This window comes from Coturnix japonica, chromosome 26 (genome assembly GCF_001577835.2).
Source record: "Coturnix japonica isolate 7356 chromosome 26, Coturnix japonica 2.1, whole genome shotgun sequence".
In the NCBI taxonomy this organism is placed as follows: Eukaryota; Metazoa; Chordata; class Aves; order Galliformes; family Phasianidae; genus Coturnix; species Coturnix japonica.
Genome location: NC_029541.1, coordinates 4,130,006 through 4,157,075, shown reverse-complemented (window position 1 = coordinate 4,157,075; position 27,070 = coordinate 4,130,006). Strand labels below are relative to the sequence as shown.

Genomic DNA, 27,070 nt, shown 5'->3' with positions numbered 1-27,070 from the left:
AGCGCGCTCTCCCTACTTTGAATCACACAAACACAATTACACAATGAGTATTTGCTGTCCCAGGGAGACTAAGAATATAGTAACAAGTTTAATGTACAAAAAAAAAAGATGCTTCTGTACAGAGACAACACTGCACCTGTGCCAGCAGAAGGGACGATGCTGGTGGGTAAATACACTTGAGGACGTTGCATGTTCCTTTCCCAGGCTGCTGGATCTGAGGACCCTGAGGCACCAGGCCAAGGATCTGCCTCCTCCTTGAGCCTGCACAGCACTAAGCTGACAAACTGGCCTTCAGCAGTTACTGCAGGAAACATCCCCGTGGATGCCTACATGAATGTCTGCACACAATGTGCTGCTGCTGGCAGGGAGTTTAATGGGAGCAACTGCAGGTTCTGCTGCAGCATTTCTCCCTGTCCTTCTGCCCCATGAGCCGTGCTGAGAACACTCATGGTAGTTTTGTAAACTGAAAGCAATCCACATAAGACCTCGATGCTTGAAGTTACTGAAATCCACGTTGAATTGAGCTTGCTTTGGTACAGCTTCCTTGGAGAAGACTGCAAGCGGGAGAGGGGAATGCTTCTGTCTCATAACTGTCATATGGTGCACAACCAAAGCTTGTTTGAACTTGTCTTCTCTTTGCTGATCCCAGGACACTTCAGTGGAAGATGATCTTTTTATATTTGGAATTCGGGATCTGTCCTCGTGACTTGAGCCTCCTCACAGCCTCCCGCATGTGTTTGGGCTGCAGAGGTGGCAGCTCCCCCCACTTCTCACACACATCCAGTGCTAAACAAAGGACAAGAGTTGACGTGAACAAGGACAGCTCAGCTCTGCCATTCTCCCAGCAGGAGACATTTGAAAAGCCTCCCACTGGTTGAACTTCAATTATAAAGTCAACAGGTAACAGTGTTCAAAGCTCATGTTTTATCTGTACAAAGGGATGAAACAGCTTTGGGTGTTTCTCTGAAGAAAAACTAGTCCTTGAGGCATCAATACCAGCTCAGAATCAGCTGCTTTGTAACCACGTCCCAGCTGCTATGGAATAGACTAAGTCATGCAAGAGCTTGAAAAGGCCTCATCATCTTAAACCTGCTACTTTAAAACCACTTCTAGCTTGTGAAGTATGTTTGGGGACTTGTGTGCAGCAGGGATAGGAGGAAGGAACCACCTACAGCTGACTTAAAGGGCAGTTCCTGTGCTTCACTTCTGTTAAGTATAATTCAGATCTCCTGCCAAGGACACGAAGCAATAAGTACAGCAGAGAAGCTGCTTATCCAGACTGCCTCTGGCAACACAGAGCTGCAGACACAGTCAAAGCAGCAGAAGTGCCAAAAGCTGCATCATCCTGGCTGATGGCAACCCCTGCAAGTCCAGGCTGTGTGTTTTGTGTGACAAGCCTGTACTAAGTGGCTGGCACAAAAAACAAGAATCTTTTCCTCCTCTGCATGAGCAGGGACACAACTGGGTCAGCGCTGCACAGTCTATCCCAAGGAGATCTCAGCTCACTGCATTAACAAAGAATCTTGCAGGCTAAGAGGCTTAAATAACGCATTTCCCTTCTAAGCTGAATTTGTCCACAGTAGCATTAATGAGATCTTTGCTGTAGCACTGCAGCCTGCTCATGTAGGGGCAAGAAGTCCCAAGTTTTAACAGTTGTCTTCTGCTGCTGCTGAAAGCAGGAGGGCCCTGCAGGGCACTGTCCAGGCTGCACACCTGGACAAGAAGCCACAAAAGTCCAGCTTTGTTTCATGTCTCTCTGCTTTAAGCGATGTGCTCTCTGTGTCCTTAACTTTTTACTGAACAATAATGTGATTTGCTCACCTTCCTCCACCACTTCCCCAACGAAGACCTTGGAAATGCCAGACATGGCAATAACCACATTCTGAGAGACAGAGGTGCCCGTGATGGACTGGATCAGCTGCACAAGCAAAGAACAGGCAGTCAGTCAAATGAGGTACATGCAGCAACACTGAAACACTTCAAATTATATTTAGTGATTGGAGCCAAATACTGAGCACCAGTGAACAAAATGAGCAGAAACAACAGTAACAGAGCTTTGGAATGAGCTCCTATAGCTTTGGGCACATGGTAGCTGTAACAATTTGAGATTAGTTTGATTCAGCTACAGATCAGTGCTAGCAATTATTTTGCATCGCTGTCCCCCCACAGCCATGTTGGGGAGGGGAGGTTGGGGGGGGGGTATTGTGGCCAGGCTGAGCCGTTTGCTTTGTGCTGAAGCACGAACTGAAGTCGTACCCGTTTGATGGCAGCCTTGGGGAAGGCAGAGCGGCGATACATCTCGTAGCGATTCAGCTGCTCCTCGGAAAAGGAGGAGACCAGGATCCTGGAAGGGAGAGGACGAATCACTCACAGAGCTGAACCACAAACGATGCTGATGCTGCTCATGGCCATTAACCCCGCCCTGCAGCGCAGCCCATTCCCCAGCACTCACTGCATCTTCTGGATCTCATCCTCGTCCACTTTGTGCTTCTTCTCCTTCCTCTCCTTCAGTTCCACCTTCACCTTCTTTGCCGCCTGTTGCAGGTTCGGATCCTCCCCGTCCATCCCGTCCCCGCTCCTCCCCTACGATACAACACACCGTTATGGACCGGCCCCGTTCTCTCCTCATCTCCCGGCCGACCCGGTGCTGAGCCCTCACCTCCCCATCCGCCGCCTCCGCCTTGAGCTCCTGGCCGGCTCCAGCCTCCATGTCCCCCTCTATAACCCCGTCCGTGGCCGTCGGTTCCTCCATGGTCCCATCCCCGCCGTGTGGTGATGTAGCGGTCGGTGCCGGTTCCCGCTCGGTGCCGCCCCCCCGCTCCTCCCGGCCCGGCTCACCGGGATCCGCCATTACGCCTCGTCTCTACGGTCGCCTGGTGATGACGTCACGCTACGGTGGCCGACAGGGGGCGCTGCTGTCGTTATGGCGACGGGGCTGAGCGCCGTGCGGCCTACAGAGCTGTGAGCTGCGTGTGGACCCGGCACAGCAGGGTGGGATCCACCCCATCTATAGCCGTGCTGACGGGCTCTACGCGTCATTTTGTATCAGTTCCATTTGATAATGAAGAGAAATGGGATGAGAATATAGATCCACCAGGGGCGGGGCCTACAGCAGACCAGGCCCACTTATTAGGCCGCGCCCACAATAGAGAACAAACGGCCCCTCAGGCCCCGCCCACTCGGCCTCAGGCCACGCCCCCTCAGCGTTCTTCCGGGGCGGGGCCTGGCGGGAGGCGGCGGCGTTGGCCGGGCCGGGCCATGGGGAAGGAGCAGGAGCTGCTGGAGGCCGCACGAACCGGGAACCTGCCCGCTGTGGAGAAACTGCTGTCGGGAAAACGGCTGAGCTCAGGGTTCGGCTCCGGGGGAAGCGGAGGAGGGAGCGGAGGAGGATCCGGGGGCGGTGGAGGTGGTGGAAGCGGCGGTGGAGGAGGTGGAGGAGGAGGTGGAGGAGTGGGACACCCGCTGTCCAGTCTGCTGAGGTGAGTGGGGGGCAATGAGGGGGATGGGGGCTATGAGGGGTGGGCCCATGGAGCTGGGGAGCTGTGGTTAGAGGTGGGTACAGGGCTGAGGCTGTGGGGTGAGGAGGATGGGGAAGGTTGTGGGGTGAGGGCTGTGGGGTAGGAGCCCCCCACAGGGGGTAGTTTGGGGCTGGGAGCTGTGGGTGAAAGCTGAGGGGAGAGTAGGGCTGTGGGGGATGCAGTGTGTGAAGTTTGTAGGCTCTCAAGGTGAGCATTGATTTATAGGAGCTGTGGGGTGCATGGGGTTGGGGTGCTGTAGGGCTGTGGAGAAGGATTGAAGGTGTGTGGACTTGAAGTTGGGGTGCTGGGAGACTTGGACTGTGCTGCTTGAGGTGAGGTGTGGGTGTAGGGGTTGTGGGGTTGATAGGGGTGCGTTGTTGAGGACACAAGATGTGTGGGGATAGTGGGTTTGTAATGATGAGCTGGGATTTTGGGGCTTCTGAGACTGGCTGTTGGTGTGCTTGGGGTGAGGAAGGGATTGTGGTACAGGGGATGCTGTGGGTTGGAATCTGTGCTTGGGTGGAATGTATGGGTGGGAGGGCTGTGGGACAGGGGCTGTCCGAGCTCCCATGGCATGGTGTGGGATGGAGCCCAGTGGGATATGAATGTATCTGTACTGTAAATGGAGAACTGCTGCCCCTGGGGTCTGGGCCTGTGTGTGTCAAAAGGAGTGCATGAAGGGGATGGGATGAGGCACTGTGGTGGGTTGCATGGACTGTGGGGTACATGGGGTGTGTGAGGGTTGCCGAGGTTGTGGTGCTGCAGGGGTTGGGAGCAGAGTCCCTGGGGGTTCTGTGCCCCAAGGTGGGGCTGTAAGGTTGGAGAGCAGTGCAGCAGGGCTGGGTGCTGCCCCATGATGGCTTTGGCTCTGCCTGCTCCCTGGGCTGCTGCAGGTGCTGCTGCTTGTGGTTGGTTGCAGCAGACTGGTGTAACTGGGAAGACGTGTGTTTGGAAGAGCAGGACTCCGGGTCAGTGTGCCAGCAGGGGCTGGTGACTGTGCATGTGTTTCCTCTGGTCGTGGGTGAATTCACAGGCTGGATGTGCAGCTGGGTGTTGAGCAAGGTGTCCTCTCACTGTGTGTGCTCTGTACGTGCTCACCCTCAATAATTTCCATTGCTTGCAGCGATGCTGCTCCACCACAGCTCAGCCTGACAGTGGCTGGCAGCTCAGGGTCAGCTTCACGGGCACCCAGAAGGAGGGCACGCTCCTTTGCTGTTGCATTTAAAGGACCATGCTGTGCAATTCACTCTGTTTTGAAGCTTTTACGTGTTAGTATTTTCTCCTCCCCCTTTTTTTTTCTCCCATCCGGTATCTCCTAAAGAAGCCACTTGCTGCTGCGTTTCTTATGTTGCAGCTTTTTTGCAGTTCCAGCTCTATTCTGTTCCCTGAGCAAGTAGTTTGGGGGTAGGATGGGAGGATTTGAGCCCATTTCTGAGCTGTGCCATCACTGTGCTCTGTGTGTTTAGAAGGATACAGCTTGGAAGGATACAGCTCACCTGTTTATAGCCAGATATCATCTGCTTCTCAATAACCGTATCAGAGATTTGCTGTTACACCCTGAGCTGAGCACTGAGTCCTGTGGCTGCCAGTGCTTACATTTCTTACATCTGCTTCTCTGCAATGCAAATCTGCTCTCAGGTCAGATTTTCTCCTTCTCATTTAATATGTTAAAAACACTGAGCCCTTGTTTCAAGTGGGAAATTGGCTTGGAATCCTTCAGGCTTGTCTGCGCCAGAAGATGGATGTACTTAGGGGCTGTTTAGATAAAGTGGAGAGGGTCAGCTGAGTTAAATACACACCATGAGTGTTATCAGCCTCTAGTTGTAACAGCTCTGCCACACTCACCGACAGCGTGTGGTGGTGACTTTGTGTTATGGGAACACATCACTGCACTCCTGGCTGCTCTGTAAGCTGGGCAGGTGGTTGGGGTCTGGCAATGTGTGGCTGCAGCAATGGCTGACCCAAATGTGATGGCAGATCCCCATGGTGGCAGCCCCATTGGTTCGGGGGAGCGGCTCCAGTGTGGGTCAGGAGCTCCTGGGGGCAGGGAAGGTGCACAGCAGTGCTTAATTACAGCCAGCCCTGCCCTGCTGTCCTCCTTTTAAATAACTTCAAGGCTTTGGAAACAGGGAATATGAAATTCTATTTGTCTGAGGCTTGATGGAAAGCTGGAGGTTGGGAAATGAGGGAGGTGTGATGACATGGGAGGAGGTGGTGAGCACCCATAGGTCACCTCTGAGCTCAGTTGTCCCCGGAGCACAGCACCCCAACACAACAACAACAGCTTTGGAGTCATGTGGAGGTTGAAGGTTTAGTAATAGGTGCTGTCAGTGCTGGTGAGTGAAGAAAGCACGAAGCTACCCAGTGCAGGGACTTATGTGCATGTATTATGAGGAAGCTTTGATTTAGAGGTGCTTAGAAGGGCTGAGTCTGCTCACCTGTCTCCTTCCCCAGCTGGTTCCTGCTGGTCCACAAGGCACAGGAGGAGCCCCCAGTGGTGTTCAGCAGGAAGGGTTTTACATCACTGCGTTTGTTGGGATTTCAAGGTGAGCTTTAGTGGGGCCTGAGGCTCCCAGCTCCCATCACAGCATGAGACCTCCCCCAGCAATCACGAGTGGTGCAGGTAAGCAGGAAGCGAGATGTGATAGACTGTGAGGAGTCAAATGAGAAGGAAACGCTGAGGTGGAATTAAAGCTGAAGTCTCTCCCCAGGGGGTGCAAACGTGCTGCTCCGTAATGCTAAAAATATCAGGTAGGAAAACACACCCCAGTGGGAAGCAAAACCCTGCAGAAAAGCGACTTCTTTTCAGCAGCCCATGTTAAAAGATGGGGTCTGTGTTGGTGAGAGGGGAAACTGAGGCTGCTGTTGGGCTGTGTCAGCTCCTGTAGGTCTATTAGGGAGTTGTGCATGCATCTGTTGTGGGGAAGGATCTGGTGCTGCCTTCACTGAAGCCACAGCAAGTGTTCTGCTCAATTTGCTGCAGTTATTACTGGCGAGTATTTTCTTTGGGTTAGAAAATGACATGGTACGATGGTTAAGCACTTAAAGTAGCTTCGAGTAGTCCAAGTGTGGTTAAAGTCGGAAAAATGATTTTTTACTTAAATGAAAAAAAGTGGGGTTTTGTATTTGGGATTTTATATTTGTTCCTGCACAGCTGAATTATCTGCTTATCTGGTGTCTGGGCCCTCCTGTATTGGGGGAAAATGAGGCACAGCCCCACTGCTGGGTGATGTGGGTGGGGAGCAGCCGCCCGGCTCCAAGGTCCAACCTCCAGGGCTGCGTAAAGGTGCCAACAGAACGTTTCCTCATCCTTCCCTTCCCTCAGCAAGAGGAAGTTCCTCCTGCAGTTCTTATGAAGCACGCAGACACTGTGCCTGTGTTTTCACTTTGTCATTAACAGCCCAGTTTTGAACTCTTCTGCTCCCCGCCCTGCCTTGCACACAGTGAATGGGGGTGGACCATTCTGATATTGCTGAGCGTATGAGCACCGCAGGCATTAGGTGTGCACCAAGTCTTACGTTGCACATCATTTCCCAAGCGCTTTCTAAAGAATTCAGGAAGGCTGCAATTATTGGCACCGACTCTGAAGTGTTCTGCATCTGTGTGAGCTTCTAATGCAGCATTGAAACGCTTTGTCTGTTGCTTTGGTCAGCCCAGCTCTGTGATGAGGTGTGTGTTCCATGCCAGCAGCATGGGCTGGCTGTGCTGATGCTGGGTTTGCAGCTGCATTCAGCAGTGTTCATGCAGAAGGATTTGTCCATACTTACTTTGCTGGCCAAGGGGATGTTTGAGAGGCTTCAGTGGGCTGAGTGCTTGGCTGGGGGATCCCCCACCAGCTCTTTGATTTGTGGATGCCCCAATTTCTTGTCCTGTAGTTGAGCTGTGTGGAGGAATTTCAGCACGAAACCCTTGCTCCAATCTGCAAGCCTGAAACTGGAGGAACTCAGTGCATCCAGAGCACAGTGTGTTCTGAAGGCAGGAGCTGTGCAGAGTTCGGCTGAGCGCTGAAAAAATGGGGTTTGACAGCTAACAAGGAGACTTGAGGGCTGTGACTGTGGTTGTGCAGCAGTGGACTTGTCCTCTCCTGCTTTCATTCCCCAATGGAGGTTTGAGCATTCGTGGGGCTGTGCCAGAGTAACTCGCTCCAGCTGGCTGACCCAGCAGAACAGCTTCGTTTGTGATGGCCCTGTTCCTAGATCCTATACAAGGAGGGTGGAAACCTGCAGGTGTGGAGGGGCAGGCTCTCCCCTTGCCCCCTGCTGCTTCAAGAGCAGTTGTCCTGCAGCAGCTTTGTGTGAAGTGATCCCCAAATGAATGTTTGTGGGAGCGGAGCCACTGGATCGAGGCTGCTTGGCAGAGCTCAGCTTCATAAAGATGAATGTATGAAACGGCATTTGATATATGAGCAGCAACTGAGCCAAGAAACAGTGCTCATCCAGTGGTGGGTTTTAATGTAGTGCATTATTTTAGGGTGACTGAAAGAAAAGCAAGCAGGCTGTGAAAGACAGAGGTGAAAGATGGGATGCAGAACAGAGGTCACAGATAACGGATTACACCTGCATTCATCCCAGACCAAAAGGGAAAACTCCATGGCAGCTGCACTTGGATGAGGATGAGACAAGCTCCTGGAGGCTGCTTTGCAGTGAGGATGGGTGAGCTGTGCTGTGATCCCTTGCTGCAGGGATGGGTGAGAGTCCCCAGCACGGCTGTCATCCCCCTGTGCCACCTGGAGACAGCAGCACTGCAGGAGCACTGCAGCCATCGGCTCAAGGTGAAGCATCCTGGAGGTGCCTTTAGATGGGGTGGGGGTGGTCTCCTCTTTGCTTTGCCCCCAGGTGTGAGGCTCCTGTGATGTGTAGGTGGCACTGTGCCTGTCCCATAGAGCTGGCTCTGGAGTACAGCTCAGGCTCGGAAAGGAGAAAAATCCTATTTCACAGAAAAATGGTAAAAATAAAACTGTTGAGGATTGATTTGTTTCTATAGCAACAGACTGGAGAAGCTAATACAGCTGCTCTCTGCAGAAAGGAGAAAAACAGGAATTGGCTGACAGCTCCAGTCCCAGATGCACCAACATTTCAAAGGAAGATCTTCGATAGTCCAATGGAGGGGTAAAATGATGAATTAAAGGCCAGGAGGGGAGGAAGGTGGGAACTGTGCTCAGGAGGAAAGCAGTGCTGACGTGCTTGTGTACAGGCTTCCCTCTGTCCCAAAGGACTGATTGCTGCCTCCCACAGGGGGGATGTGTTCTGCCCAGAGTAAGGCAGTGCCTCAATGCAGAGCAGTCCCTGGATGTGTCTCCATCCTGCAGGAATCACCATGGCTTGCTTTAATGATCAGGGTTTGTCAGGGCAAGTAAGATGCCAAGTGCAGAGACCACCTGTATGCACATTCCTGACTTGATACATCCCACCTTGCATGGTCGAGTGTTTCAGATTAAAATCAATATATATATATCAGAACTTAGCTGGATGTAAAGGGAACTGCAGAAATTGCTTTTAAAGCAGGAGTGTGCAAGCAGGGCTTGTGCAAAGCTCTCTGAGAACCCATGTTAGTTTGCTCAAGGGAGGCAGGAGTTTGAGTTTATGTTGTTTAGGACTGGTAAAGCCAGGTTACATTAACACTCTCGCCTTGTTATTTAAACACATGGTTTCTTTTAAAGGGAATTTAAATTTAAGAGTAGACCTCAAACTTTTTCCATCTAAAAGGAAGTATCTGCAGTGCTGTGTACTGAGGATGCAGGAACACAACCCTGCCTGAAAGTGAGTGCCATAAATAATCTGTAAATGCATTATCTCATTACATTTATATCTAATCCTATTGCCCGCTGGTTTTCAGACTCTTACGCCAAACAAGCCCGAAAATGTCATAGGTTGCCTTCAAATCTAATACTGAAGTGGGCTGGAAATTAGGTGAAATGACTTTTGCCTCATCCTAATTAAGACACGATGAACAATCCTTTCAAGTTTGGCATCACCAAGTAAATTGCCTGGTTTTAGAATGTAATCCGATTAAAGGCAGCTAGTGCTGCGGCGCACAGATGGGCTCACAGCCCTATCCTTGCTGCTGGAAACCAGAGCCTTTTCCCTTTTGTTTTAGGAAGGAGCAACAGGTTTATGATTAAAACCTTGATCTCTGGAGGATTGAAAGCTTTGCGTTCTAATCTTGGTTCTCTTTAAGGATCATGAGGGCTGTCTGATGACTTAAATATTGGTGTGCAGGTGCCATGGACTTCAGTTTTGGTTTGCCACTACCCAGAGATTATTCTCAGGCCACGGTTTCTTGCTGCAGAGTGTTAAGTGTGAAGAAGTGTTGGCTGTCCTATAAGAGACAACCGAGAGGCCTCGATTCATCCTGCCATCCCCCAGGGGTGACTTGTGGTTGTCTCAGTGTTGTTAGTGACTCCCTCTGTGCACTGTGAAGTTACTGTGCTCCTCTCGTGACGTCGGGCTCTCGGTTCATCCTGTTGGAGTCTGATCTCTATGGCTCACCTTCACTGAGCTGAAACCAGCTGGAACCGTGCAGCCTCTGGAGGGTTGAATCTCAATATAAACAATTGAGTGTGAAATGTTGTGTTTAAGTTGTGTGCGTGTAAATACATGGTAAGCTGTTTATCCTTCTTCACTGACCTTAACTGCTTTGCAAGACTTGAGGTTTCGCTCGCTGATGTTATCTGAGTGTGGGGTGGTTAAGAGCTCGGTGTTCTCCCCACCTCACTCATGCTTTGGCTTTTGCTTTCTGTTCTAAGTTCTTCTGGAACATGGGGCGCATTGTAATGGTCTTCAGTGCTGCTCCAAGGTGGCTGTGTGCACTGCTTCTACTGTGAGGGGGTCGGGAGAAAAGGAACCTGTGTTTTCCCACCCCAAAGGCAGTTCTTGTTGGCGATGGGGAGATGCTGAAGCAGCATGAGGTGCCCTGGAACCCTTGTAGCTGTATGGGTGAGCCTTGCTATGGCTTAGATACAGTTATTCACTGGGCTTAGATACAGTTATTCACTTAGATACAGTTATTCCCTGAGCTTGTTGGAGGCAATGCCTCTACATCAGTTTACAGTTTAATAGTCCAACTTGCATGTACATCTGTGAATTAAGAATGTGAGGCTGGGAAGGACTGTGCTGCTAAGTGCAACTTCTGGCTGAGGGAACTCTATTTAACAAAGGAACTGCTTCTCTAGTGCAGGACTGTTCCCTTTAGCAGCCATCCCACTCTCCATAAGCTTCCTTAGGAACTGCTGTACTGTGAGTCTTAAGCTGATGCTTTCTGTGTTTGCTTGATGCAGGACTGAGCAGGAGCTTATCACAGTGCTGTGCGCCCATGACCCGCTCTGTTGTGTCCTCAGTTTTCCCTGGAAGCCGCTGTAGGTCACTGTTCTGTTTGCCTTTATGCCGTTGCTCTCTTGTTCTGTCACTGCTCACCAACTAATAAGCTCATCCAGAAAGAATTTAGTCTGCAGTCAGTTAATTTGCTGCCTCAGTTGTGCCAGCATTGCTGGCAGTCCTTGCCTGGTCCTGTGCTCCCTTCCTTGAGGGCCTCATTCTCCCATCCTGTTGCATTCAGGTTTCACTAGCAGAGAGCACAGTTTGCTTTTCCCTGTAGCTTACTGCTTCTCCCTGCTCACCTTGGTGCCCCATGGCTCTGTCCTGAGGTGTGCAGGGCTCTTTCCATGCCCAGACAATCCAGCACACGGTGCCAGCCTGGATTCAGAACCCCCACATCACTGATCTCAGCAGTGTTACCAGGGAGATGAATGGTCTGTGAGTCCCTATCTCATTTGTTTTTTCAGTCTCCCTAAGGCAGAAGTGCGCTCTGGATGTAGTTACTGGTACAAACCAACTGCATTCGCTTTATAATTGATGTAGAGCAGGGGTAATTCATTCTGGCTCGCTGCTTTACTTGGCCTATTTACCTGTTTCTCATCTGCTCCAGGTCAGGCATCAGCAGTGGTTTGAGAGGGAATTCCCAGCGCTGTGGCAGCAGGAGTGGGCTGAGTATGGGGTGAGATCATTGGGGTGCTGAGGAGAAAGTAAACAGTCACTTAGGCTGGATTTTATCCCGTTGATTCCATCTGACAAAGAGCATCTAGCAGCTCCACAGAGCAGGCAGAGCAGAGTGATGTGTCCTGCCAACCCAAAGCACTTAATTGGTGCATCAGTTCCCCTCCATGAGGGCAGTGACAGGCGGTGGGGATGAAATGCACTCTGTGTTTCTTGCTCGAGTTCCTTTTGGCGATGTTTTGTGCATTATGTTCAGAGCCTTCGTGAGTCTGTGTGTCAGAAGTTGGCAGGGCAGGTGGATGTGTACAGCTAGAGACGTGCTGCTCTATTTCTGTTGGTTGACTGTCATGTCTTGTGGGGTTCTGTAGCTCTCACGGAAGGAGAAGGGGGAACACAGTGTGGGTTTGCAAGCAGCTTGATGTGATGCACCCTGTGGATGTGTTCTGCTCACGCTAGAATCATAGAACCGTGTGACTTGGAAGGGATTTCTAAGGGCCACTGTATCACACAAGGACACCCCCAGCTCCATCAGGGGCTCAGAGCCCCTGGACAGTTAAATTACTGTCTTTTTTCAAATGATGTTTCAGAAAAGCTTTGTTGAGGTCTGGCCCTGCAGTCCCCCACCATCAGTGCTTGTTGTGTGTGAGCTCTGCTTGGTTGCATGTAATCAGCTGGAAACACTCGGTAATGGGAGCAGCTTGCAGGGCGAGTGTCTGTAATGGCTTTAAGAATAAAGGGCAGCTCATGCACTCCAAGCAGACCTGGCTTTCCCTCCCCTGCAGCTATTTGTTTTGCCTCCTGCTCTGAGGGATTCTTTGATGAAGGCAGCATGCACGAGTGACCCATCCTGTCTGTCTGCTGCCTCATAATGCAGGAGGTGACTGAGCCCACCACCACCCCCATACATTAAGTTTAAAGAGATGCATTTCCACTGCCAGCAGCCATCTGTAAGGGTAGGGCTGCCCTCCTCCTAGCGGGGAGCTTCTGCTTGGGTGACTGCTTTCTATTAGTGATGCCAACCCTCCCCTGTGTTACCATAGCAGGACCTGCAGTCCCGGATGTTAGTAGTGGCTGTGACTGTTCTTGCACCATTAGGCCGAGTCTTGATGCCCCTTCCAGCTCCTGAGCTGATCCCTTGCATGGCTGCTATTGCTGAGTGCTTGTGCTCTCAGATCCCTCATCAACACCTTCATTTCTCTGTCCTCATGATCCTGCCATTGCCAAATAACTGACAGATGCTGAAGAACAAGCTCTGATGCTTCCAGAGAATACAGAAGAACTAGAAGCTGTTTGTGGTGCTGGAGGACAGAGGTGATGTCCCATGGCTCCACCTGCACATGGCATTGCATTCTTACAGTCAGCTGCTTTGATTGCAGGTATTAACACATCCTGCCCATCTCACTTAGTGCAATGGGATTAAGCTTTCTGTTTGGTATCAGTTTAGTGCTCTTAGTAGTGTTCAAAATACTCCGCTAAAGGAAAAGGCAATGATGAACACCAGCCCTTAAGGGAGGTGTGGGGCTCATTCCCACCCAATGCACGGATTCTCATCTCTTGGGAAACTTCAGCTTTACATTCCCTGTTGAAACCGGGCGCTGTGACAGCTGTGCTGCGAAGGAAGTTGTTCTTCCCATGTGCCAAACCTGCTTTGGGCCAACATTTGGGAAGGGAAGAGTTCCAGATGTGTGTCGGGGATCAAAAAGTTGCTCTCATTAAAACCAACCTCATTTTCTATGCTGTGATAATGTTACAGGGCTCTGCTGTCTGCTTTCAGCTGCTCTTTGCTACCTGAGCACTCACTGAGATGGGAGACTCGCCCTCCTGCTCTCATTGATTCATTGAAATATCTGAGTTTTCCTATTTGATGTGATGGAAACGTTCTTCTCAGGCTCTCATCCAACTGTTCCTCCTTCAGATTTGTGGATGCAGCTGTTGGAAGAGCTCCTCAACCACTGCCAGGTCTGCCAACAACCCAAATGCAGCTGCAAAATAAATCCTGCCCAGAAATACATCCATACATCAGGAAGCTGCTCTGAGGTGGGGCCGTTACCTTTTGTGCTGCAAGGTAAAGCTCTCAGCAGGCTCCCACTGAGCTCGGTGCTCGAGATTTGTTTTATGTGCAAGGAAATGCCTGTGCTGGAGACTGAGCTCCTTTCTGTGCAGCGGGAAGGAATTTTCTGGAAGCAGCCGCCTGCAATTAGTGCAGGGGAAGCACCTCCAGCAGCAGTGAGCTGTGTGCAATGCGTGCCCTCACCTGCTCGCTCTAATTGGAAACACAGTCGTTGCTCCTTGATAGACTGCGTGCCTGGGCTCTGCCTGCTGTGAGCCCACGCTGCTGTGCAGGGCACAAAAACACTGCGAGGTGTGGATTGCTGCTGTGGGAATGGCCAAGCAATTGTGTTACCTCTACCGTGCAGCACAGCCCCGCTTTGTGTTGCTGACACAACATGGAGCTGCACCATCAAGACTTTGCTGGTGGCAAGAAGTGAGTCATCCCCACCTGAACAGCCGCTGCTGCGGAGGCGTTGGCGTCGTTTCCCTGTTGGAAGGAGCTCAGGGGGTCGGTGCAGGGCTGAGCCTGGCCATGGCTGTGCATTCCATGCATGTGTCTCGGCTGCAGCTCTAACCTCTGCTCTGTGTCTCCATGGCACGGTGCTCCCATCCCAGCAGGATCTGTGCGTCTGCTCTGGCGCTTTCCTTCTCATATCTCAAATGGGAAAGCTTAGGCCCAGTGTTGTCTCTTTACAGGTGTTGCTCTCCTACTCCTGTGTGTTAATCACTGAGCAGATTCCTGCTTTGCAGAGCTGTGTTTCAGTGGGCTTTCCCCATATGCTTGAGGAAGCATTAAGGCAACGGGCTGATGCTGTGCAGCCCTGTCCTTTGCAGGGTGTTCATTCCTGTGAGTGGGGCCAGTGCTTTCCTGCTACCCAGAACAGGAGACCTGTGGCCCACCATCCCTGTGAATCCCAGCCTGCTCTCTGACCTGCCTGCAATTCATCTGCCCATCGTTATTTGAGCTCTGCAATCTTTTCCCCATTCATCTCGCCATTGTGGGTTTTTTTTTTCAGTGCAACTTTCTGCTCTCAGTGTGGGGGATTTCTCTGTGCTTTTCTCAGCGCTTTTGGCAGCGCTTTGCTCTGACTCCCCTGTTGCTTTGCATGTGAAAGCTGTTGGCCTTTGGCTCTCCCAGGGCTGTGCAGCCTTGCTCCATGCATCGCCTTCCCCCCGATGGCTCCTTGAGGTTTCTTGGGTCCTGAGAAGCACGTGGGGTCAGCTTCCTCCCTTGCATTTAAGCATATGCCGTTGTATTTTAGCCAAGGAGGCGGTGGTGTTAGTGGGAGGATTTTGCATATAGCGAGGGCTTCCTGGGCAGGGCTGGAATGTGGAGTGAGACCTCTGTGTGTGTTTAAAATGCTGGGATGCTCTGCAAAGCTTGATGTAATTATCCTCTGCAATTGGCCACCCGCATCTTCTGTAACGTGTCTGATTTATTTGTGTAACTGATACCGCAGCTGTCAAATGGTCACACCAGGCTCTCAACCACTGTGCTTTCAGTGTGAGCTCTGCTGCACAAAGTGTGGTTCTGGTGGATGCTGTGTGATGGGCCAGCAGAGCTGGGTGCAGTCACGTTGGTGCTGGTGTGCATAGAGGGCCAAGCTGAGAAAGAACCTGCAGAACAGAAAGAAGGGAATGCAGAAGGTGTGAGGGCTGGCAGTGCACGTGGAGCACAGGAGGAGGGCAGCCAGAGTCATCCCAGCCCTGCTCTCCATAGCAAAGAAAAACCTGCATGAAAGGTGTGATGGTCTCTGTAAGATCGAGATCCCCACTTGGGCTCCAATTGCTGTGCTTTAACCAAGCTCCCCCTGGCCCAGGCTGCTTTAATCTCCTCCCGTCTGCATCAGCAGCTTCGTTTGTCCGCTCCCTCAACTTGAATTCTTGCAGGAAGCATTTGAGTTGTTTGTACGATCAGTCTACGAGCAGGAAATACCAATGGAGGGTTGTGAGAATTTAGCGGCCGCATGGATATTAAGAAGGGAGCTGTGTGTGTGGGTGATGTCCTGCAGGCCATGCACAAGGAGTCACAGCCTCCAACCTCGCTGCCCTGCTCACCATTCATCTCTGGGCCATTGAACCACGGCTCCAGGCTCAGTTCTCATGCCTTGTATTGAGTGCTAAGCTTGTGAACTCATTGGGGTGGCAGCGGCTTTCTGTCTGTAGGCACACACCTCCTTTGCAGCGCAGATCAAGGGCTGATGACCTGCTCCTGAGGACTCATCGCTGCACTTGAAAAAGTGGAGTTGTTCTTTAAGTTGGGCTTTGCTGCAGCCCCACACAGCTTTGTGAGTATTGTACAGGAAGGAAGAAATGGAAACTAAGCAAGAGGACAAATATCCTTTTGTTCAGAAGAGCTCTTTATCATGACCTGAAGCGATGCGCTTTATTCAGCACTTTTGGCAAACGGGAGGATTTCTGCAAGAAGCTACAGCATTTGCTGAATCATGGAGCAAGAGAAACAGTGCAGGAGTTTGTTCCAACCAGAGTTTGCAGTTTTCAGAGCTCCTCTTATCTCCTTCGTGTTCAGTTTTAATTGCCCGTCCCGCTGTACGCAGTGCTTGGATTTTATACTCTGCTTCTCTCAGTGCTGTGGTCTGGAAGCAGGGCCTGTCCCAAGTGCTCTCTGTTGCTGCCCCTAACCACAGCTGCACAATAACCAGCTCGGTGTGAGAGCTCTGCTGATGCCTTTTCTTGCAGTCTGTCTGTCTGTTTGCTGTATATCTAAGTGTTCCCTGTGTGTTTTCTGTCTTGCAGCATCTGGAGAGGGCCAAATGTGAACTGCGTTGACAGTACTGGATACACTCCGCTGCACCATGCTGCTTTGAATGGTCATAAGTGAGTCATCTTATACTGCCTTTGGTCATAAGGGTTGCTGTGTGCTTTACAAGCTGCAGTTTGTTCATGCATTCACCACTCTGATGCTGTTGCCTCTGAAAATGTGGCAGCGGTGCAACACGACACCATCTTCAGGACAAGCAAAGAACATCAGTGCAGCAAAGCCCAGAGGTGTTCTGTGCTGCTCCGTGTCTGTCTTTTCAACACATTGGCAGAACGTGGAGGTTTTCAACCACCCTTTTTTTGCCAGCAATTTGGATAAGATACGACAAGATGCTAAAGATGGCTTTTCTGGTAACAGTCCCCTGCAGTCTGCCTGGTGTCCGGGGTGTTGCTGTGTCTGCACCACCTGAAATTTGCTTTTGTGTGTTATCACATTTTTCAGTATCTCTGGTATTCATTGTGGTAGATCCTGTATTGTTCGCTGCTACTTCAGGTACTGAGGAATTGAATAGAATCATCTTCCTTGTGCTGATGCAGTGACTGTAGCCCCCATTCAGCTTTGTTAGAATAAAGATAACACAGATCTTCCCTGAACTCATCTCAGCATCCTTTTATTTCTTTCTTTGGGCATCGTTTAATAGGGATGTTATAAAATCACATTCTGAGAGGATCTCTGAAATACTTTTTTCAGATGATGGGTTTGGTTTTAGTTTGTGGTACAATAGTCTTACTGCAGAATGTGAGACAAGGACTGAATGCCTGATGGACCCGAGTCTCCTTCTCTTGCAGGGATGTGGTGGAAGTCCTCTTGAGGAATGATGCGCTCACCAACGTGGCAGACTGTAAGGGCTGCTACCCCCTTCACCTGGCAGCTTGGAAAGGAGATGCAGACATAGTGAAGCTCCTCATCCACCAGGGACCTTCGCATACTAAAGTCAATGAGCAGGTCTGCCTATTTTTCTCAAATATTCCTTTGAAAACTGATTTTCTTGGATGGAGATAGACCCCTTGAGCTGACTCCTGACCCTCCCCAGCTGGCAGCAGTTGTTACAGAGTTAATTGCTATTGGGATGGGGAGGGCAGTGCCTAAAGCAATTCCTCCTGTTCTGAGATAGCAGTATTGAATGAATGAGGTGTATATACATTAACCTATATAGAGAGATACAAATGTATACTGAGAACCCCTCCACACCTAGCAAGTAGTCTCCTGCTTTCATACTGAGCTTCTGAAACTAACACAGGTTTTCCTTTCAGTTGCTGGATAACTGAGAAGTTTTCTAGTTCTGTCCAAGGATACGTTGGCTCCCTTCTTTTGGGAACTAATCACAGCAGCTTTGTTTAGTCTTTGTTTGGCCATGCTGTCTCAGCTACTCTCCTGGCTTGTCTCTAGCACTTGCTCCAGTTAATTGATTTGTAAGTGGTGAGATAATTTCAGCCCTGTGGTGACCCCAGATAAATCCTTTTGCTTAATCTTTATTCTGTTCTTAATCAGGAAAGGAAAAAAACAAAATAAATGTGGGCCATCCCACGTATTTATTTTGCTTAAGACTTTGGATGAGCGAGCTGGTTCACTGTGTGATGCTGGCTGAGCACTGACACTGCCCCATCGGTGGTTCTGCACCATGCCTTGGGCAGACGTGCAGTCACACATTCCCACAAGGTGGTTAAAGCTGTGCTGGCCCTTGGATGTCCCCTCCATGAACAGGGATGTTGGTGTCCCTGTGAACCAACTCCTTCCTGCTGGGATTTTCATCCAGCTGGAGGTGAGTGAACCCAAACAAGATTGTCTGCCTTAGTGCCACAGGGTTAAACACATACATTCATGCAGAAGTGAATCCATAACGCGGTCTTGCACTCCCAGCTCAGGTTTAGCAGAATCATCTGAGCTGAAATGACCGTCTGAGAGCTGTGAGTTTCTGCTGTTTAATTTTGATCTGCTCTCTGTACTTTTTCAGAAGCTGAGGAGCAAAATTCCCTTCACAGAGTCGGGGTTAGGAGTCCCAGTCCTGCTTCCAGCCATGCTTTGTGGGGACAGAGTTCTGCCTGAGCATTCAATTCCTCAATGTAAAGCAGTTCATGTGATGCAGCAGCTGTTGCAAGGCTAAGTGGTTGCTTCTAAAGCATCATGAAACAAAAAAACACAGTGCTAATCACCACCACTTCTCAGCTGAGCAGGGATAACTGTGTTTCACTGTCTTGGACAGTTTTCTAGCTCAGGGCTGTGCGTAGTACTGTCTTCGGGCACAGCTGCAGGTTGAAATAGTGCAGTAAACTGTTCACAATCAGTCTGATAATTGACTGAGGGCTCTGAGTGGGTGCACAGTAGGACAGGTATAGGGGAAACCTTTGTGAAAGCCCAGTGTAATCCTGCCAGGTAATGTTTCATTAATGTTTGTTTAGTAGGAATCCTCTTAAACAATGAAAATCAGTCGAATAACCTGTGCTGCCTGAGGCTGGAGCCTTGTAAAGAAACACACAGTGGTTCAGGTTACAGGAATCAGCTGCTGGAATGGCTTCTGCTGTTAATTGCTCTGACTGGAACAAGACGCTGTGTTCTGTCATTTCCACCCCTTGGGAGTCACCCATTGCTTTGTTGCTCGATCTCACCCATTTCATTATCACATTTTTGTTCTTTTTCCTCTTCCTTTTTGTAGAATGCTCTTGAGATCAAAGAACTCAAAAAGTACGGCCCCTTTGACCCATATATCAATGCCAAGGTGTGTACTTTGCTGTCAGCATTTCACTGCATCATTACTCCAAGCTGCACTCGCGTGCTTCCAGGTGCAATGTCATCCAGTTGCAATAATAACTGTTCAGTTTGCAGCTGCTTGGGGAAGAGTAAAATGCAACCATTTATTTACTCTGGGTTTCTTTCTTCAAAGCAGTTATAGAAACATAATTTAAGGGAAGCTTTTCCTTACTTTCCTGGGGGCTCCTTCATTGCTTAGCCTTGTAGGACTCACGGTGATGGTCAGTTTGCTTGATTTGGCTGGATGACTTCCACAAGGTAATGTCATTTCGATTCAAATGCTTTAGGTATTGTTTCATGTGCTAATGTTGCTGATAAATGCAAAGAGAAGGATTTTTTTTTCCTGCTTAAACATGGATGTATTTTCTGTGGGCTGTTTGGAGTGAATTTCATGCCTTTTCTCCTACAAAACGCATAATGCTGTATATGTTTGAATGGACAGTTAACTCTATTGGTGGTGGTGGGGAGAAGGGAAGGTAGTAACACTGATACCTCCCTTCCTGAGCCCTCTTGTCCTGCTTATTGCTTCGGTCTCTTTTTTGGTGTTCAGTCTTTGTTGTCTGACCCTTCAGCCCTGGTCTTCTGTTCCTTTCTCCTGCCTGTTTTGCCCCCTTTTTGCTTTTAGCTCTTAAACTACAAAGAAGCATGACATCAGCTAATACGATGCACTGAAGCTGAGCAGTTGAGGAAGCAGATCAGAAAGTTCCTAGGGTCGGCTTGTTCTGTCTGTCACACAGTGGTGTTTTCTCAGGCACTCCACCATTTCTCATTTTTATTTATGATGAAGCAGCAGACACCAGTTATGCCATAATAGCTGCAGCTTTATCACAGGATGCTTTTGCTGTCAGCCTCTGCACCACACTTGCTTCCAGCCACCTATCTGGGACTCAGCCTTCCATGGCAGATCTGTCTCATAGTTCACTTGGGACTTTTACTCTGCTTGATCCACAGTACCTTTAAAAACACATCCAAAATCCCTGAGCTTGCAAACCTTGCAAAAAATGTCTCCTCTTTCCAAACATTTGGGATATTTAGAAGAGGGGAAAAGTGTTTGTATAAGGTTTCATTACAGATTAAATTGTTACTCTGGTCAGGAAGAGGAAAAAGAGAAAAAGCTGTCACAAAGCCCAAGGAGGAATAAACTGCACAACCTACCTTTGTCTTTCTCAGTTGGCAGCAAATGATTTGTGCATATTGGCTTTAAAGCATTATAAATCTAAATGGTGTGCTGAGAGAAGTGGAAGCCTACCATCTGGAGCCTGCAAATGAAACTGGGCAGCATGGCCACCTGCAGAGCTTCTGAGAGCTTGTTGGACAGATGGGGACTGTTCCTTCTGAAATGGTTTTGGCATTGGTGGGCACCTGTAGGAGCAAGGGAACCTGTTCATCCTGCTCTGCTGAGGGCAGAGCTGTGGGGTGTGAGTGGAGGTCTTGCAGTCTCATCTAGTTCTTGACCTAGGGTTGGAGCCTGGTGGTCCTTGAGGTCCCTTCCAACTCAAGCCATTCTGTGATTCTTTTCCCCACCCCCAGGCAGAACTGTGTCTACTAAACCATTCCTGCCTGGCATTCATCAGCAGCTCCTCTGAGAGCTCGGAGCAGCAATGCCATGGCCTGCCTTGGTGTAAGTGTTCAAAGCTTTGCAGGTTAGAAAGTCTTAAACTGCTTTTCTACTTATTTTAAGAAGATGTGGTTCATATTGAAGCCCTCCTACAGCATGTTAGGAACAGGAGTGCAGATGCACTTGACTGAGCTGGAGGTGCTCTGCTGCAACGTGTGATGAGGAGCGTAAGGGCAATGGTATGTGGTATCTAATTACCAGGGCTTGAGAAATGTAATGGAACCCATATGAAAGTGGAGGCATTCCTGCTCCTGTTCCCATTTTGTGGTCTGTAGGCAGGCATCAGCCAAGGCCCAGCTTCTCACTCCTGGCTGCGATTAAGGGGGGGGGGTGCTTGGATTCCTGCAGGAATGCAGCCCCTGGGTCCTATTGAGCTCTTTGTTTTTTTCCTAAGAAGTTTTGAAATTTAACCCACGTGCCTCCTGGCTGCTGGCTAGGAATTTTCTTCTTCCATCTCAGATAACTGCATACATCTGAGTGTTTGTGCTCGTTGTTAGGCTCCGCTTGGGATTGGGGCGCGCTCCTTTGCCTGGAGTGGTTTGGATATTTTGGGCTTCTTGGAGCTCACCCAAAATGGGAGCAGTGCAGACTCATGCAATAGCAGGAGATCCTGTGATGGGGAAGGATGTGCTGTAATGGTGCAAGGCATTTTAGGCATTTTACCACCTGGTGGCTGTGCTACAGGAGGATGGGCAGGGGATGTTGTCCAGGTTTCGAGGATGGGATTTCATCCAGGGCAGCAGAGCCCTGAATTGTTTAGAAAGAATGAGACTCAATTGCAGCAAACTTCAACATTTGTACTATCAGAGGAAGCTGTATGCTTGTTTTGGAGCTGCTAAGCAGATGTTCAGGGTTGCAGCGTGCTTTAAAGCACCCTGTTCAGTTATGGTCTGGGTGGCAGGGGAGGATGGGCAGTGCTGCAGTGGAACAAGCCAGAGCTGTGCACCCCTATTTGGCTTTGTAGGCACACAGCTGCAGCTCCAGGAGGGCTGGGGCTGTCTCCTGTTTCCTCGAGCTGTGGGACATTCTGCTGGCCTCAGTCTGGCTGTGTCATGGGCTCACAACATCCAGGTGCTCTTCTGTGCCCAACACAGATAACAGAATCTCCCATCCTTTAGATGAACTCAAGACCAGCACTGTAGGAGCGTTAGGTGTGATCTCTGTAGCTCTCTATTCTCTCCCCTTCTCACTCTGTATGTGTATTTTATGTGCAGACTTCTTTATTCTCCAGTAACTTCTGTCCACGTGTATGTGCGTCCCTTCACAATGGCTGCCTCTGCTCCAAGTATCGAGCTTGTTCTTTGTCTGTGACCTCCTGTGCTAACAGCGATGCCCTGCTTTGCTTACCTTCCAAAATCTCTCTCTGCACGTGGCTGTGTGCTGCCTCCTTGCTTTGTGCTTTGATGCTGGTCGCAGCCCTTCCACATCCCACTTCTCTCCTGCCTTCCCATGGCTGACAAATGATGCAAACTGGAGTAAAACCGAGTGGAAGTTTGCATGCTGTGACTCCTGTAATCCGTAACGCATCCATAGGATTAAAGTGCAGCAAAGCAAGCTCTGCAGCATGCTTGTGAAATGGTGCAAAATATTGACTTTTCCTACCCTAAAATTACATGGGAAACACAGAGCTTGAGATGAGCTTAATTTGAAAGAGGGAAAAAAACACAAAAAAAAACAGCACCTTAAATCAGGCAATATTTTGCACCTGGAAATGAAATGTGGGGCTGCTCATCTCAGTACTTTGCTGATACCTGCCCAGTGCTGCATGCATTGCTTGGATGTGGCTTTCACGTGCTGCTCCAATGTTTCTTCCTTCCAGCTGACCTGAGACCTTCATGATGAGGGCTTGTTAGTGGAGCAACCCAGTGGCACTGTTTGCTAACCTCCTAACTTGCCAACTGCACGCAGCTGCATGCACTCTTTCTCTAAAACGGCCGGCTTGCAAGCTTCAGAACTGCAAAGGCTGTTAGGATGAATAGGATCGAAACAATTGAAGTTTAAATCTGAAATGATGACAAGTGACAGCAGATAGAGTTCATGGTGCAGTTGGTGTGGCGTGTATTGCACGCAGTCTTTTATTTTGGTGGCACCCCACAGTAAGGGATGCTGCCAGCTAATAACAGACTGCTTTCCCAAGGGCCGGAGGAATTAATTTGCTTCCTGACTGCTTTTCGTCTTGTTTTTGCATTTAAACTTCAATGGTTTGAGCGTGGCACGGTGCAGCTCCGCTCTCCCCATTCTGACACATTGGCCTTTCTGCTCCCCCGCTTCCCCCCAGAACAACGACAACGAGACGGCGCTGCACTGCGCTGCACAGTACGGCCACACCGAGGTGGTGAAGGTCCTCCTGGAGGAGCTCACCGACCCCACCATGCGTAACAACAAGTTTGAGACCCCCCTGGACCTGGCTGCTCTCTACGGGAGGCTGGAGGTCGTGAAGATGCTGCTGAACGCTCACCCCAATCTTTTAAGCTGCAACACAAAGAAACACACTCCCCTGCACTTGGCGGCGAGGAACGGTCACAAAACTGTAGTGCACGTCCTCCTGGATGCTGGCATGGATAGCAACTATCAGGTATCTGGGCTGGGGGTGTGCGAGGGGCTGCTCTGGCTGCTGGGAGGTGGAGGAGCCGTGTGGTTGTGCTGAGAAAGGCTCCTTCTCACCATCCTCTGCAGGGATCCCATATGGGAGATGAGCGTTTGCTTTGGGTTCCTCTAGGCTGCTTGTTCAGCTTGTTCCTCTGGGAGGCTGCTCAGAGGGATCCCGGTGCAGTGCATGCTCAGTGCTTGCTCGTTAGCTGGGTAAAGAGCCACAGATGCATAGTGAGGGGGAAGAATGCTCCTCTGCCTGCACTGTTCTGCATTGCAAAACTGAGCTCTCAGTACAGTGGAGGCAAACCATTTCCTTTTCAGCACGTGACCTTCTTATAAGCTTTAGAAAGCTTTTTCTTGGTCTCTGAGCCTGCATCTCTTTGCAAAGAGGCAGCCTCTGTTTTCCACTCCGAATTCTCAGCATTGTAATAATGTTACTACTTTGTCCTCTTTGTATACGATGCAGTGTATTTATTGCTTCTGTAACCTTCTGAAATGTTCCTCCATCAGCACTCCCCCCATCTAGCTTCATGCTATTTTTCATTTAATTTGCAGACTGAAAAAGGCAGTGCTTTGCACGAAGCTGCTTTGTTTGGCAAGACAGATGTGGTACAAATATTGCTGGCTGCAGGTGAGAGAATGATCCCGTTCTGAAACAATAACGTGGTGAGGAAACCCCTCTTTAGTGACAGCGCTTCTCCAATCAGTTGCCAAAGTGCTGCTCCTCAGGGGGAGTTACAGGAGAGGTTCTCCCATGGCGTTTGGCTTTAGGTTTGCTTCTACAGAGTGTTTTTTTAGCTCCACCCAGTGATGAACACGTGCAAGCTGTGACTTGATTAAAGGTGTAAATCTGTGCTTGTTTGAAAATGTTCCTGCTTTTGCCTTCTCTGTACCTACTGCTACAGGTATTGATGTGAACATAAAGGATAACAGAGGCCTGACAGCTCTGGATATCGTGAGGGAGCTTCCATCTCAGAAAAGCCAACACATAGCAGCTCTCATTGAAGGTAAGCAGCGAGTGGGGGCAGGAGGGAAGAGTGCAGATTGTGCCTGTGCAAGTGCAAGGCGAGGGTCTCAAGTACCATGAGTTAAAAGGCAAAGTAGCTACAAAGTGAGTGAGGATCTTCAGGGTGTGGGAAGAAACGATGCTGCGCTGCTCAGGTGGATGGTCCCTGGAGCAGGGTTGGCAGCAGGACTTCCAGGAGTGGATTTAAGGGAGATTAACTGCTTTGCTGGAGGAGCGAGGCATCACTTTTACAATTTAAATGGGCTTAATTGAGCTTTGTTTAACTCACTTTATAAGTAAATTAAAATTAGGGGTAGTCTAAATCTGCTTGCAGAATGCAAAGTAATAGCTTTAGATATGGTTTGGATTAACTCTGCTTTACGTGTCTGTAGGCAAATAGTCACCCACTGATCCTGTGTGCTGCTCCTCACTTCATTGTGAAGCTTGAGCATGGATTTCTACAGATGAGATTTCCAGAAGAGAACCTTGGTTCCTTGTGGTTTAGAATTGGCCCTTTGTATCTGCCCACATTAGGGAACAAAGCGTGGCATCTCAGCTCTGCTCCTACCTTGTAATTACATTATCTCAATTTCCTGTCAGCTGTGGGGGGAAAGATCAGAAGCGTATGTAACTGGTGTTATTCCTACCCAGCATTTGAGAGCTCTACAGGTTCAAAGCTCTTTGTGGACTTTTAATTAAGCTTTGTCTGTGAGGCTGGTTGGTGTCATCTCAGTACTGAATCTGAAGACATAGCTGGGCTTTAAAACTGAACCTCTTGCAGGTCAATGCTGTTAGTTTGCTCCTGTAAGTGAGCTGTGTGAGATGGTGCTGTCTGACTTCATTCATGTGAGCTCAGTATTTCTCACTTGGTCTGTGGTTTGGGGACCGCAGCTAGAACTGGCTTCTCTGCTGCTTAATGACCCCAGAAGACCAGACTGTGTCTGTTTAGTGCTACATCCTGTGCCCGAGCACCAAGTCATTGCTCCTTCATGTTATGTCCCTCCAGGAGCTTTGCAGCTTTCTGATTAAAGCGTCTGTAAAAGTTCAAAGGATCCTTCTTAACCTCGTGCATGTGATTACAGAGGTTGAATGCTTCTATTTCAGGATCTGAGCTGCAAGTTTCAGTAATGTCCTTTGGTTATTTTATGGGGGGAGTCTTAATGCTGGCAGTCAGTTTCCCATCTGCAAGGGAGAAAATCCCATCTGCTGGAGTGAAGATAAATCTAGATGGCCATAAACTGATCCTTCTTGTCGCCCCACCTCGTTGCAGATTACACAACTGGGAAGAAAAGTGCCAAAGCTGCAGAGAAGACGGTACAAGCATCACTTGCTCCAAGCACCGACCCTGCGTGCTGGATCCCTCAGGGTAGGTTCCACACACCCCAGGGGCTGCTGCCACTCCTCTTCCTGCCAATGCTGACCTTCAGAAGGTGGAAACTACTAATAATGCCCTTCTTTCCTCTCTTCCTCTTGCAGGTGATGTGGAGAAAGCAGTGACAGAGCTGATCATAGACTTTGATGTGAACCCAGAAGATGAGAGCCCATATGAAGCTCTGTACAATGCCACGTCCTGTCACTCCCTGGACAGCCTTGCCAGTGGGAGATCTTCAGACCGAGAGTCTGTGAACAAGGAAGTGGAAGTGGCTGGCCTTAAAGCAGCAGGAGTCAGGCCTGTATGTAGCTGTGTGCTTGTCTTAGTACAAGATGCAGTGTGCTGTTATTAAACTAGATCTTAGTGGGTTTTATCCATCTACATACTGTCCTGTGTTGATAGCAGCTCTATCAGACAAGATGAGAGGCTGACCTGCAGTGAGAAGTGAGAAGGAGGGAGTTGCTTTAGGAGCTTTCTGGAGTTTGTCCCTAAACTTGCTCGAGCCTTTTGCAATGAGCAGTTTCTCTGCTCTGTCAGTTAGCCATTAGATGGAGCTGTTGCAGGGCAGGAGCTGACCTGGAGTTGTGTTTAGCTCTGCGTCAAGACAAGACAGTGCAGCTCTAACTGCCTGCAGGCGACCTTGGGATATGTGAGGAATGCAGTGCAGCACTGTCTCCTTGATCTCCAGGGTTCTTCATTAAAAGAGATGCCTCTGGAATCACTTATTCCTGTTACTGTTTCATTAAGACATGAGTGAGTAGCAGCACAATGAGTAGTCCCTTTCTACACATCATTATGTGTTCATTACTGATCTTATCCATGCAGTGCTCTGCCACAGAGATGCCAGTCTGGCTGTGAATGAATTGGTTTAACTAGTGAAACAAACCTGTGTCAACACCACCTCCCACCTCAGCATGGTTGGTGCTCCTGTGGGCCTGAGCTGTTGTGCAGTTACTGCTCTGGAGGTTTGCATGAGCAGCTGTGGTCCCTCCATGTGCTGCTCTTGGTGCATCTACAGCAGGGGCTCTGCCCAGACTGGTGTCCTAGGGAGGAGGGAAGGCAGCACTGGGAGCTCTGTCCTCTTGGGATTCATCTACTCAGCCCAGATTGATGTGAGGAGGTCCTCAGCACGCTGTGCTCCCATCAGTGTGGCTGTAGTGTCAGGAAGCAGAAGGGGACATACTTTAACACGGTGACTGACAATGGTCTTTTGAACTGCAGAGAGAGCGGCCGCCCCCCCCTGCTAAACCTCCACCTGATGAAGAGGAGGAGCAGCACACGGAGAAGATGGGCCATGGTGCTTCCTGTGAGGTACGTGAGGCTGCAGCTTTGCAGCAACGAGGCTTAAAGACCAGCTCTAATCATTTGGATTTGGGTAGAAGCAATTGTAA

At 49.7% G+C, this 27,070-nt stretch overlaps 2 protein-coding genes across 13 annotated transcripts in view; one reads left to right on the top strand and one right to left on the bottom strand.

Annotated features, from left to right (window-relative positions):
* Positions 1-48: 48 nt before the first annotated feature.
* Positions 49-2,964, bottom strand: TAF11 (TATA-box binding protein associated factor 11). Its single transcript, XM_015885168.1, has 5 exons — positions 2,660-2,964; positions 2,453-2,583; positions 2,257-2,344; positions 1,822-1,918; positions 49-786 (listed from the first exon to the last, which is right to left on the bottom strand). Exons 1-5 carry the CDS (start codon positions 2,849-2,851, stop codon positions 656-658), a joined length of 639 nt encoding a protein of 212 aa, XP_015740654.1. The 5' UTR covers positions 2,852-2,964; the 3' UTR covers positions 49-655.
* A 174-nt stretch (positions 2,965-3,138) lies between these two features.
* The window catches only part of ANKS1A (ankyrin repeat and sterile alpha motif domain containing 1A), a 64,240-nt gene continuing 40,308 nt past the window's right edge, over positions 3,139-27,070 (top strand). For 8 of the 12 annotated variants that reach the window (XM_032449241.1, XM_032449239.1, XM_015885148.2 and 5 more), the window contains exons 1-10: positions 3,139-3,479; positions 16,319-16,399; positions 17,132-17,288; positions 18,997-19,059; positions 22,988-23,284; positions 23,857-23,932; positions 24,207-24,308; positions 25,578-25,673; positions 25,784-25,980; positions 26,901-26,990. In XM_032449241.1, coding sequence (XP_032305132.1) covers positions 3,259-3,479; positions 16,319-16,399; positions 17,132-17,288; positions 18,997-19,059; positions 22,988-23,284; positions 23,857-23,932; positions 24,207-24,308; positions 25,578-25,673; positions 25,784-25,980; positions 26,901-26,990 — 1,380 coding nt within the window. In that variant the 5' untranslated portion in view covers positions 3,139-3,258. Of the gene's footprint in view, positions 3,480-13,455; positions 13,575-16,318; positions 16,400-17,131; positions 17,289-18,996; positions 19,350-22,987; positions 23,285-23,856; positions 23,933-24,206; positions 24,309-25,577; positions 25,674-25,783; positions 25,981-26,900; positions 26,991-27,070 lie in introns of those variants that run through there. The other 4 variants (XM_032449243.1, XM_032449240.1, XM_015885144.2 and 1 more) reach the window with 2 other exon arrangements.